The 13,380-nt window shown below is 33.5% G+C and overlaps 1 protein-coding gene across 1 annotated transcript in view; it reads left to right on the forward strand.

The window, feature by feature from the left end:
* LOC118747764 (homeodomain-interacting protein kinase 2) overlaps positions 1 to 13,380 on the forward strand; it is a gene marked incomplete at its 3' end in the record, with an annotated part of 159,952 nt that overhangs the window by 38,759 nt on the left and 107,813 nt on the right. Inside the window, 1 exon segment of the mRNA XM_036481890.1 lies at positions 919 to 2,540. Within this exon segment, the coding sequence (XP_036337783.1) occupies positions 1,679 to 2,540 (862 nt within the window).

A 13,380-nucleotide genomic window follows, 5' to 3' on the forward strand; every position in this document is an offset into this window, starting at 1 on the left:
AGTAGTTCTATAGTTCTTGAAAGGGAAAAAGTAAGCTCTGCAAAATTTCGCCGAAAAAACATTTTTTTCGAAAACGATACATTTTTGGAAAAATAAAAATTAAAACTGCAGAAAAAAGAAAATTCTTTAAAACTACTAACCAATTTTTCTTATTTTTTCTTTTGAAATACATTTAAAATAAAAATTAAGACTGTTCTGAGCAGCTTTTCAATAGAGTTCATGAAAAGGAAAAACAGTTCGGCAAAATTACACCGAAAAAGGCTTTTTTTTTCAAAAAAGTCGAAAAAGCTTACTTTAAAAAAAAAAAATAAAACTGTTCTGAATAGCTTTTTAATAGTTCTAGAGTTCCTGGAGAGGAAAAAAAGTTCTACAAGATTACACCGAAAAAAAATTTTTTTCGAAAAAGTCGGAAAAGTTAAATGTTAAAAAAAATTAAAATTGAAACTGTTCTGAGTAGATATACATACAACTAAAGTTCCTGAAAAGGAAAAAAAAGTTCTGCAAAATTACTCCGAAAAAGGCATTTTTTCAAAAAAAGTTAAAAAAAATAAATTTTGTGTCAAAGTATCCAGAACTTTTTTTCTTTTCAAGAACTCTAGAACCGTTATAAAGCTACGACAGCCTTTTTCTCGTGTTATTGCGTCATACCGTATAATTCACAGACATCTCAGAATTATCGTTGATTTTTGCGATTTTTTCGCCGATTTCGCATTACAAGTTCCGTGAAAGCTATAAATGTATATACATATACATGCACGTTTACAAGATTCATCTCTGCATCGTTGCACTCGTTTTAAAAATAGAAGCTATAATTTCCTTATTACCTGTCCCAATATTTTCATCAATACTGTAAATACTTGTAAAACAAACAAAGAAATTAGGTATTAATAAAATTCAATTTTTTCCATATCTTTGCAGTTGTTCTACTTCTTGGGTTTCAAATTTAGTGTTAAAAACGTGAACAGTTAATCAAACTGTAAATAAAATAATTGTATTGGATAAATTTAGTATTTTAATGGAAAAAATATCTTAAACGCACTAGCAAAACTTAACTACACAGGATAAAACGACATAAATAGAGGTTTAAAAATTTGAATCGCAAGCTTAAGTTGTATAAGCAAACTTAAGAGCAAAATTAAAAAATTATTAATTACCAGTTATGAAAAACTCCAACCAAGTTGAGAAATAAAATTTAAAAATAAAAAAGAAATGCGAACAAAAAACAGAGCGAAACTATAAAATCAAAAGGAGGCGCCGATAGCATCAAAAAATAAATAAAAAAATAAAACTCGTAAATAATACGAATGACGCGTGAAACTGTTGCTGCAGCAGCGTTACAAATCGACGGACATACAACGACAGCTGACAGCAACACATGTCTGAGTAGACAGGCAACAACAACAACAACAGCTAAAACAGCAACACCAATTGCCCCAGCTTTGGCAGTGAGGACGAAACGTGAAAATCGCTTGCGAGGACATTTGTCGAAATTGAATTCGACAACGGCTACAATAACAAAAGCAACCACAAATTGTTACAACTCGTTACGAACGCGATACGGCGCGTCCAACAACATTTTTGAAAACAATAACGACGACGACGAGTAGACGCGGCGATTTTATTGTATTGCATTAAGATTGCAAAGAATTTTTGCATTGCATTGGGTTAGCGAATACAAATGAAAACGTCGCTTGTGAACGCGTCCGATTTCGACTACTCCAGTCGCCCCGTACAGTACGAGGGCGAACAACGGCGCGTACTACAGCAATACGAGCAGCAGTCTCAGCTGCAACAGCAGCATCAGGAGCGATTGCAAGCAGCGCAAGACGACGAACAGGAACGAGAACGAGAGCAGCAACAACGCAAACATCAATCGCCATTTGTGCAGCAACATCATTATCAACAACAATATTTGCGTCCGCATCGTTATCACGACGACAATCAGTCGCAACAGAGACAACAAAAGCAGCAGAAGCAGACATCGCGACAACAACGCCAACAGGAAAGTTCTGCCGTTGCCACATCGACAATTGTCTATCAACCATCCTCATCGCGTTTAAAGCACTCGCCAAGTAGGTTTGCTGACGCTGAACAAGAACAACAACAACAACAACAACAACAACAACAACAGCAGCAGCAGCAGCAGCGACAACAATACATTGACAGCCGTGAAAGTACAGTCAACACTGCTGAGGTTGTAGTAGAGAGCAGCAGCGACGATAACGCAAACGGCGATCACAATTCGGCACAGAGTGTAATTTATATTGAAGATAGTAATTGCGATCAGCTTCAGGATCAGCGCCAGCCGCTGAAAGAGAGCAACGGCGGCGATAATTGTGGCGTCAGCAGCAAATTTGTGAATAACCTAAACGAGACAAGTGTTGTTACTTCGACGAAGAAGCAGCAGCAGCAAGCGTCAACGATACGCTATTCATCCTCATCCTCCTCCGCAGCGGCAGCAGCAGCGTCGAGTAAATATCAACAGCAGCAGCAGCAACGTCAGCTGCAGAAGTTATCGAGCAAACGCAAGCGCGAGAAAGGTGAGTGCCCACAAACAAAAAAACAAAAAAAAAATGGACTAATAATCATACAATGTATATATCTCCGTACGTAAACAGCGATTGATTAAAAAAAGCGCAGATTAATATATGCACATTAGGGTGGTCCTAAAGTCAAGAAGGAATTTTAATGCTCTCGCCACCTAAGATTGTTCTACATTGAAAAAAATGTGCCCGATTTTTTTTTTTTAAATCAAAAAAATTAGAGCTCGCTCAAAACGCTCAAAGTTTTCCATGTATTTTTTATGGGAGAAAAACAACTTTTCGTAGAAATGGCATAGAGGAAAATCAATATTTTTCAATGGAAAAACTTTTGTTCTCTTCAGGAGACTTCCAATAATACCCAATACTTAAGATTTTTTTTATTGGTCCCGCCATTGTATTTTCTGGGTTTTTTGGCGGATCTGCAAAATATAGTTTCTATAAAAAAAAAGGTTACATAAACAAATGGATATTATTACTGAGAATCTCCTGAAAAGAAACAGAGTTTTCCGATCGAAAAATATTGATTTTCAAAAATTCTATACCATTTCTACGAAAAGTTGTTTTTTCCCATATAAAATATGTACCCTGCAAACAATTTCTTCAGAGTATTCTGAAATGTAGAGAAATTTAAAAGAATTCGTAGAGATCTCATCCGATTTGTTGCCGAATTTTCTAAAATAAACTAAACTGTGAACACTTCAATTCTTTTACGAAATTTCGGAAGAAAATCGGTAAAGCCATGAAAATAATGCTGTTTTGTGATTTTCTTAATTTTTCGTACAGAAATCTCTTTACGAGTTCGTGTCAACCACTTCATATAATTTTCTTTGAAGATTCGTAAAAAAATCGTTACAGAAATTAGATGCTACTAAAGATTTCGTTAAGATTTCGGGAACTTTGGTTTGGGTATGTACATGGAAAACTTTGAGCGCTTTGAGCGACCTCTAAATATTTTTAAGAATTCAAAATAAAAAATAGGATATATATTTGTCAATTTAGAACAATCCTATGGGGTGAGAGCATAAAAATACCGACCTTTCTTTTTTTACGTGCATTTTTGGGTCACTCTAATGTACATAGTATGTACGACTGGTACAATTTAAAATTTGATAAATCGCAATTTCATTCCGAAAAAATTGCCCCGTGTCTTTTATTGCATTGCCAACGGCAAGAGGGGCGCACGTGTACCAATACTTGCACATCTTGAACTGTGCGAAAGTAAAGCGCAATCAGAAAAGTATTAAAACATTTATTACATTGTAAATGCAATAATTAAGAATTCGGATTAAAATTTAAAAGTAATTGATTATGTGTGAAAGCAAAAAATAATCTACATTCATTTGCATTGCGTTTACACCCGCCGGCCGCCATTATTTTTCTCTCATTGTGCAGTGACGATCACAGTGAAATCATGCAATCATGTATATATGTACGTATGTATTTATGTATGTACATCAGGGTGCCTTGCCAAAAATAGTTGCATTTGCTACCGGAATTATAGAGTTTATTATATTTTAAGACATCAACCAAAATATTTCGGAAAAATGTTAAGATTTACATACATGAGCTGGACCAAATTAGAAATACCTAAAAAAATCTTCCTTTTTTGATTCCCTTAATGGGTACAATTTTAAACATTTTTATGCAGACTCGGATCTTTGAACTCGTAATCATCTGTGGTGATTTAGTAAAAATATATATATATATATATATTTTTAAAACTAATTTTATTTATAAAAAGACTCGATTTTTTGGAGTCATTTTCAAATCGATACAGCTCACGCAAATCTGAATATTTTTCTAAAATATTTTGCCTGAAGTCTCAAAATATAGTAGATTTTATAATTCCGATGGACACAAAGAAAGCGCGCTGCATCCTAATGTAGGTACATACCTTGCTACAAGAGTGCTTAATTTAAATGTTTATTTAAATCCAGCTTAAAGTTGTAACGGGTTTCTTCATTTACTCTCCGATTGATGCAAATTGGAATGGCTAAGTGCAGTCGTTCATTTTTACATTGTGTTATTGCTTTGTTTGTAGCTGTCTCTTGTGGGAACTGACAATACCAAGCAGTGCTCAATTATTATTTTACGCGGTGATTTTTTAGAATAAAGTGTTCAATGAGTTCTCAAAGAAGCCTAAAAATTTTTAGAGCATGCTAACGCGCACAATATCTGCAGAGAACTGGAGTTCTAGGGATACCATGGAAAAAATTTATGATTTTTATCACTACTGACCATGGCCGAAAAAATGTGGAGATCATTGAAATGAAATTTGGAATATTGTATGTCGTTTTCTGTGTTTGGTTTCCAGAGTTTTCACATAACGTCTTCGCTTCCCAATATTTAGTAAAGTTAGTTTTCCTTTGTCTTTATAGAATTCTGTAAACCTCTTTGGATTTGCGTTAGACAAAAGTATTGGGAGAAATGTTGTGGGAGCATGTTTGAAAGAATGCGGACTGAATGGCAATCCGACAAAAAGGCACGATTCTCCTTACGAGGAAAACTAAAATTTCCAGGTGCCACCTGCTGGAGGCTTTTGTTTTTTGCTCTGCATAATAGACATCGGAACAAAAATATGCTATCAATTTGATATCAATCGGTTAAATAGGTTTCGAGTCTGTAAGCTACATATACACACCTATGAATGTAGTGCGAAAACACTAAAGCTGGTTTTAAAAAATGTCAGAATCGAATTTTATCAAGTAACAATTTTTCAAGCGCCTAATCGCTTTTCGTACCCTTTCGGTTATGAAAGCGTGTAATTGTGATCGCTTCATATAATACGCTCGAACAAAAGAGAACAGTTCATTCCATAGAATAACGCCGTGCGATAGTAAAATTTACACTCAGGAAAATATACTCGCGAAACTAGGAACCAAATTTAGAAAAAGATATGACTAATTCAAAAAATTATGGGTAACAAACAGAAGTGAAAATTCTGTAGAATTGGAAAAGATTAATTTTGTTTTTTGTGCACAAGGTATTGAAAATATGCTTTGAAAATTTTATCCTTGATTATACTTGAAAATTTTCAATATTTATTTTTGGAAAAATCATAGCCAAAGGACCAATATATACACGAGCACATCCTCGAATTTCGTCTTTCTAACTTTATTAGTGTAGAATAAAAAAATTGTTTAAAACGACATTCTCAATTCCTATTCTTCCTTTTTTGTGAACCGAAAAAAAAGAAGATAGTTTTTTTAATTGCCACAGAATTTTCTTTTTCATTTGGTACCGATATTGTTATTCTACACTGCACTGATTTTTTTAAAAATGAAATTTCGAAGTCCTCTTAGAAAAATCTGACGTCAGGCCCTAGTCTCGTAAGTATATTGATGGCTTCCTGTGTTTTGAAAAATTTGGTTTTTTTTTGGGATGGTGGTACAAAAATATGTAGATAAAAACTGTATAGTTGCATTTTTTGCAGCGTACATAAGCAATTGTGGTAAAGACGATCGCATTTTTTCGGAACGTCCCCTTTACGACTCGTGACATTAATGCCCCTCTAAAGCTGCTTTGCATTTTATTGTGATAAATTTCCAAGTCCAATAAGAAGCAAAAAAATTAAAATAAAAAAAAATGCTGTGATAGTATTGTATGTTATTTACTGTTCAAAGCGCAATGTTAGTTAAAAATTTTGTTATTGTAAACGCTCGATTGATAATACGAAATGGCAGCAGCTATGTAAGTACATAATGGACGATTGTTTGATTGGGCTAAACACATACATATGTATCGTTGTGTGTATGTACATTTGTACATATGTAAGGGATACGTGTACTTGATAATGTTATTTTTATTTTTTCATATTCTTATTCGTGTGGCTTTGCGGCTAGTTGCCGGCTTCTTTGTTGCCATAAAATGTTTTATGCCATATCTCAACGACTTTGTTTGACTTAAATTTTTATCTTATTTTTACTTAGTATTTATTGTGGTCATATATGTATGTATGTATTTTATATGGGAAATTTTTGTCTGCTTTACACAAATTTTGTTTATTGCGACTTGGTTTCTATCTTCGTTCGCCAATCGTTTGTATTCGCATCCGTCAATCACCTACTTCGTACATATGTACAGTAATCGGTTTTCTTTTCCCCCGACTTTTTATTTCATTGCCCTACACAATCTCCTCGTGGCATATAGGCTGCTCTGTTTCGCTGGTTAGTTCTGGATTTTGTTTGTTTGCTTTCGAGAAGGCACGTTTTCCAAATACATGCATATATATATATAGATACTAGTACTGCGTACATTAGGGCGGGTCGATTTTTTCTACTATAGGCGTATAGCATAGGAGGATTGTACGTGTAATTCTAAGCAAATTTGTCGAAGAAATCATGGGTCTAAAATATATATTCCTCATACCAAAAACCTCTTATAGGATGCTTTTATACAAAATTTAAGCACTTCTTTACGGCACTACCGCAAAATGCTAAGTAAATGAAGCCTATTTTCGCAATTCGGCAAACTCCTTATTGATTTTAGAACCGTCCTATGCTATACGCCTAAAGTCGAAAAAATCTGCCATACAAATTGACCCGCCCTAGTGTACACACTTACTATGTACTTCTGAAAATGTGTGCCTATGCACATGTTGTATGTATCTGCCACGACGGCAACAATCGTCGTTTTTATTTATTTATGTTTTTTATTTTATTTTTGTTCATTTTAGTTGTTTTTTTTTTAAATGCTTTATTGTGGCGCTTGTTTTGATAGAAGGTACCTCTTGCGCTGTTTTTTTTCGCATGACCTGATATGTCTGTGCGAGAAATCGGTTTGTTTACTTAGTATCATCATTAGCCGAGTGCTTATATGTACATATGTATTTCGTATTTTTCCCCATTACTTGTATTATATCTTTCTATTTTTGGGTTTCTATTGTGTTTACTCTCTTTTTGTTGTTTGTTTTAATGTACAACATTTTATTACTTATAGCGCTGGTAATTTTTCCCTCTTTAATATTACATGCGCTAAATATGCTTATGTCTTCATTTTTATTATATGTATATAAATATTAAAAAAGGTCTAATTTTTTTAACTTCCAAGAAACTGACACAAGTTCAGTAAACATATTTGGGCAGAAAATTTAATTATACGCTACTTGGGACACAAATTAAAGATGTTCTCCAAGGGTTTTATTTTATTCTGGCACTAACAGTTTGTTCGAAATTTTATACTGTCAGACGTGAAGCTCCACTGGGGCTATTGTTTTTGTTATTCCAAATGGAGCACTCTGACATCATTTTTGGACCAATTAGATTACTGATTGAAATGCATACCACAATTTTCTTAAAAACTGAACAAAAAAAAATTAATTTTGGCGAACATTTTTTTTACAAAATTTCATTTTTTTTATAAAATTTCAATTTTTTATATTTTTTTTAATAAAATTTCAGTTTTTTTTTCTGATTTTTTCGTGCCACCACTACGAATGGTAACTGCGGCGAAAAACGCGGTTGGTCTAGAACGTAGCATTGCTGTCGGCCCCTAAGAGCTCCTTATGACTAGTTAAAAAGTACGTTCCAAGGTAGGTAGACCGTAGTTTCGAAAAATTGAACAGCTTAAGAGAAAGCGTTAAGATTATTCGTACGGAGACCATTTGGTCACCTGCATGTATAGAAATCTTCTATCGGTCGTTTTATCGTGTGCAGGGCGGCCTCAGCCGACGTACCCTAGTCCAAGGTTATAAGTAGAAACAAATAGAGATTGTTTGGCCTGAACATTTTAAGAAGCATTTGAGCTAGAGTCCGACCGAATAATCGGCATCGGTATCGGTATCGGTACTTGAAAAATAATTGGAATCGGTCGGACTCTAATTTGAGCCTCAAAACATACCTAGCTGATTCGACTTTGAAATTCAACATAAATATGTATGCATTTGTATGTAGCTTGCATCGAAGTGTTTTGGCTGTAAAGAGTATTCTAGATATTTACTTTCATTTTATCAGCATTTTTCATTGGCACTCAATCATACTGCCAACACAATGTTGCTTGCTTGTCGATTATTCTACATACTATGTCCCAACAAAAATACGAATGAAATTGTAGTTTTTAGTTTGTTTACTCGTACGATTTTTTTTTTTTTTTTTAATCCAATTAATCACAGTTTCTCATAGTAAACAACTATATACATACATATGTACATATTGCAAACGAATATATTTTGTAAAATGGGTTAGGTAGTACGTGAATGTAGCGAACAAGCAGAGCACAAAACAAATTATACTTACACTCTCCTCTTTCACTGCACTTAACCATATACGTATGTACGTACGTTTTTTCTCGCTTCTGAGTTATCGTAAATGGGAAAAAATTAAAAATTAATAAAATTTGAGCTAAAAAAAAAGTATATTTTTTTAATTAAAATGCTTTATTGACTATATGTAGGATGGGAAACGCTTGCACATACTCGTTTGATTTCTATCCGCCTATGCAATATAACGAAAGTTGTTTGGTATTTTTTTTTTTTCGTCTGCGCTTATTTTTATAGCTCTCGAGTTTTGACAAATAAATAACAAATTAATTTGGAAAGCCCGGCGCGCAGCGCACATACATATGTATATATTTGAGCAATGGCGAAACAATTTAATTTTAATGAAGTACACAAGACAAGAAAAAAAGAACATTTGTCACATTTGTACTGAATATTTATAAAAAAATGTATCAAGTAAGTGTTGTTGCTATGACATGAAACAAGCGGACTTGATAACCACATGCGTGATATTTTTTTTAACGGCAAACCGTCTGTAATTTTTGCGTATATTTTTAGCATTTATAAAAAAAAACAAAGTGATTTTTCAGGAATAAAACACAAGTCACGAAAACTTTCTGAAAATTCCGGAAAGCTTTGAGAGAAAAATCATTTTTTTTAATTATTCTTTAAAAATACATATCTATACCGGTTATTTCCTGCAAAAAAAAATGTTATATCAAGCATACATACATATGTATGTATGTACCTACAGTGGCGGCAGAAATAATAGACTCGCCTTACTTTGAAGAGTTTTGGCTATTATTCCATTACACCATATAGATCCCCTTTTCAAACTTTTTATATACAGTTGTCCACAAAAAAATAGGAGTGCCAACATTCAAAATTTGAATTGTTCAATTCTCAATAAAAAAGTGGTTTTATTTGAAATTTTTTTACACAAAGTAAATCGCAGAAGTTTTATTTATCTTTCCACAGTCCACACATTTCAATCAAAAATAAACAAAAATTAAGATCTCAATTTAAGTAAAAAAAATCAAATATTAGTTCCACATAAAAATAGGAGTAATGTATCTATTTTGAGATAATTTTTAAATGTTGATTTAAAATGCTTTCAGCGCTTGACAAAACTAAATTAAAACTAATATTTCGTTGAATAGCCTCGGTTTTTTAACACTGCTTCACACCTCCGTGGCATAGAGTCTATGAGATCCTGGCAACGTTTTAATGGGATTCCTTTCCATGCCTCTCTTACTACCTTTCATAAATCTCCAGCATTGGTTGGTTTTCGTTCAGCAACACTTTTTTTGATATCAGTCCACAGGTTTTCTATGGGGTTGAGGTCAGGAGACTGAGCAGGCCAACGCATAACTTCAACCCCCTTGATCCTAAACCACTCCTTTGCGCACTTGCTGGTATGTTTAGGATCATTATCCTGTTGATATACCCATTTCAATGGCATATTCCATGTGGCATAAGGTAACATTACCTCATCTAATATTTTTACATATGCTCTTTGATCCATGATGCCTTCAATCAAATGAATTGGGCCAACTCCTCTATATGAAAAGCTACCCCACGCCATTATTTTGGCGCCGCCATGTTTGACGGTTTTTGTTGTAAATCGGGGATTATGTTCCGTGTTAGGTGGGCGCCGAACATACTTTCTAGAGCCTGTACTACCAAATAATTCGATTTTGCTTTCGTCTGACCACAATATGTTTCGCCATTTATTCACAGGCCAGGACACATGCTCTTTTGCAAATTGTATACGGGCTTTTACGTGTTTCTTTGTTAGTAGGGGCACTTTTCGTGGACTTCTTGCGAATAGTTTGTGTTGGACCAAACGCCTACGAACAGTTTCGGTACTAACTGTCAAATTAAGGTCATCACGGATGATTCTGGTTGATGCAAATGGGTTACTTTTCCACCGGCGTATAATATTGCGATCATCTGCAATGGATGTTTTGCGCTTTCGTCCGCGAGTTTCGTTTTTATTTTTAAAATTTAAGGCATTTGCTACCATTTGAGCAGAACATCCTACGATAACCTGTATTTCCTTGTATGTGTTTCCTTGTTTTCTTAGCCTTTTGATCAATACTCGCTTTTCCTCTGTACAGTGCTTTCCTCTGCCCACTAGGAAGAAAACCCCAATACATAAATTACCAATAATTAATTAGCATTGCTACTAAGTTATGCATTCTACTTACTTTTCAAATTTTGTGAATATATTTTTAAGTTGAAAGTTATTTTTATTAAGAAATGTTAAACACTCCTATTTTTATGTGCAAAACAATAACACGTGTCTCCATCAACTAGCAAAGCTGCACTAGAATAACTACCGCAGCAATAAAATTTTGTTTCATATTTTTGTGCTAGCGTCCCGTGTTGTGTGCCGCTATTGTACCGCGTCACTTACGTGCGCTCCGAAAAAGTTATGCAGCCATATACATTTTTAACACCGGCACTCCTATTATTTTGTGGATAACTGTAAATTCGACAAATTTTCACCAAATTTTTAGACCTTTTATTCAGAATACAAAACTGCATACCAAAAAATTTTCTAAAAATTCTGAATAAAAAGTTGGAAAATTTTGTGAAAATTTGTCGAATTTTTATAATTTTTTTTTTCAAAGTTTGAAAAGCGGATTTGTATGATGTTTTGCTGCATGACTATCTAGGCTTTTATAAAAAAATATGAAACATAAAATAAACTAAATAAATATAGCCAAAATTCTTAAAAGTACGACGAGTCTATTATATCTGCCGCCAGTGAATATATGTACATAAATATGTCTTACCTTTTTTTTGCCTTAAAAATAAAACAATTGTTTGATGTGGCCATAAGAAAATGAAGTTTCTTGCTCACGTAACCTGTTGGTAGCTTGTTGGTGCCATTCCTCTTTTTACAGTTATTAAAAGCCTTCAAATGCTCTAATAATAGAACTCCCCGATTATTTGCTTTCCCTGAACTTTTTATTTTTTATTCTTGAACATACATAAATAGTAAATGAAGAGCATTCGAGTCTAAGACATGGTGGGAGCTCAATTGCTGCATATACTGACGCACTTGTCCGTATTTTTTCCATAGAACCACAACGCAAAAAGAAAAGTGGGTAATCGTGTAGTATAGTTAAGCCGCCAAAGAACGCGGCAATTGGAGCTTTTTCTGCTTGGATGTGCGACAAAATATTTATACGCTGGTGGAGAATTGCACAATTTACACACAGTGAAAGAATTTTGTTCTTCATAAAAATGATGGTTTCAAAAATATATATTTACTCACATACATACATATCGTGGTGGAAAAATAAATAGGGACTCGTCATTTTTTCAAATTTTGCCTATTTTTCTATCGTGTATTTAATATTTATTATTTTTTTATAAACTTATAGCTCACAATCTAACAAAAAAAAAATTCAAATTTCAAACTTCGTGCAAAAATTATAAAAATTTTAAAAATTATCAAAAATCAACGCGAGTTTCAAATTCGAATTTATATGGTTTTTGTTAGATAATGAACTATACTTTTATAAAAAAAAATTAATATTTCATAAACCAAAGGAAAATAGGAAATATTTGTTAAAATTCGTCTCCCTTTATTTTTCCACCACTGTATGTATATATTTAAAAGGGGAAAAAAATGCAAAAATTTTTTAATAATAAAGTGTGGTGGCCTTTGCTGGAATAAAGTATAAATTTTAACATAAATATGTAGGCTAATATTAATCACAAAGAGTGTACACATCTTGAGGCTCGCGCATTCCTTAAAACTGTCCTGTAGGAAATACATACCGAACTACTATCAATAAAATTTATCTTTGGATGATACCTCTCTTCAAAGCAGTGATGGGCATACTTAAATACTTGTCTTTAAAGTACATGTTTGGATACTAAATACGACTTGTACATAATATTTAGTATTTTGGTGCTTACAATTTTGCCAAGTGTTTGGCCGAGCTTCTCCTCCAAATTTGTAGAGTGCTTTCTAGAGTTTTACGGCGGCTCCGAACGGCAAATGGATTTTATGAGAAGCGTTTTCATTGTCGAAATATATTCAGAGGTTTACTGTTGCCTGCCGAGGGGCGACCGCTTTAAAAAAAAAAAAAAAAACTTTCGAACCCAGGTCTAACCACTCAGCCATAGCATTTAGGAGTTGCTAATGAATAGTGAAGTAAATGGAATGGGAGTATTTAGGAATTGCTAAATACATACCTCAGGTATTTCGAGGGTGCCAAGTAGTAAAGCAGTAGATTTCTATATATTAAACGGTTCAGGAAAAAAAAATATAATCGATAATTTTTGGTTTTCTTATTTTAGGGATGGACAATAAAATGCTTCGGATTTTCGGGTTTTTCTGTACTCTTTAAGATTTTCTCTGAGTTCTTAAAGATTTTTTCGAGATTCTGGTAGGAACTTTGGAATTTTTTTTTTATTTTTAAGAACTTTTTTATTTTTTCGGTACTTTATTTATTCCTTCGGGACGTTTTTATTTCTTCGTCACTTTTTTTGTTTCTTCGGCACTTTTTTTTATTTCTTCGGGACCTTTTTTATTTATTCGGGACCTTTTTTATTTATTCGGGACTTTTTTTCCTTCTTTATTTATTTATCTTTCCGAGATTC

The sequence above is a fragment of the Rhagoletis pomonella genome, unplaced genomic scaffold (genome assembly GCF_013731165.1).
Source record: "Rhagoletis pomonella isolate Grant_MI unplaced genomic scaffold, Rhpom_1.0 Rhpom_scaffold_00012, whole genome shotgun sequence".
Classification (NCBI taxonomy): Eukaryota; Metazoa; Arthropoda; class Insecta; order Diptera; family Tephritidae; genus Rhagoletis; species Rhagoletis pomonella.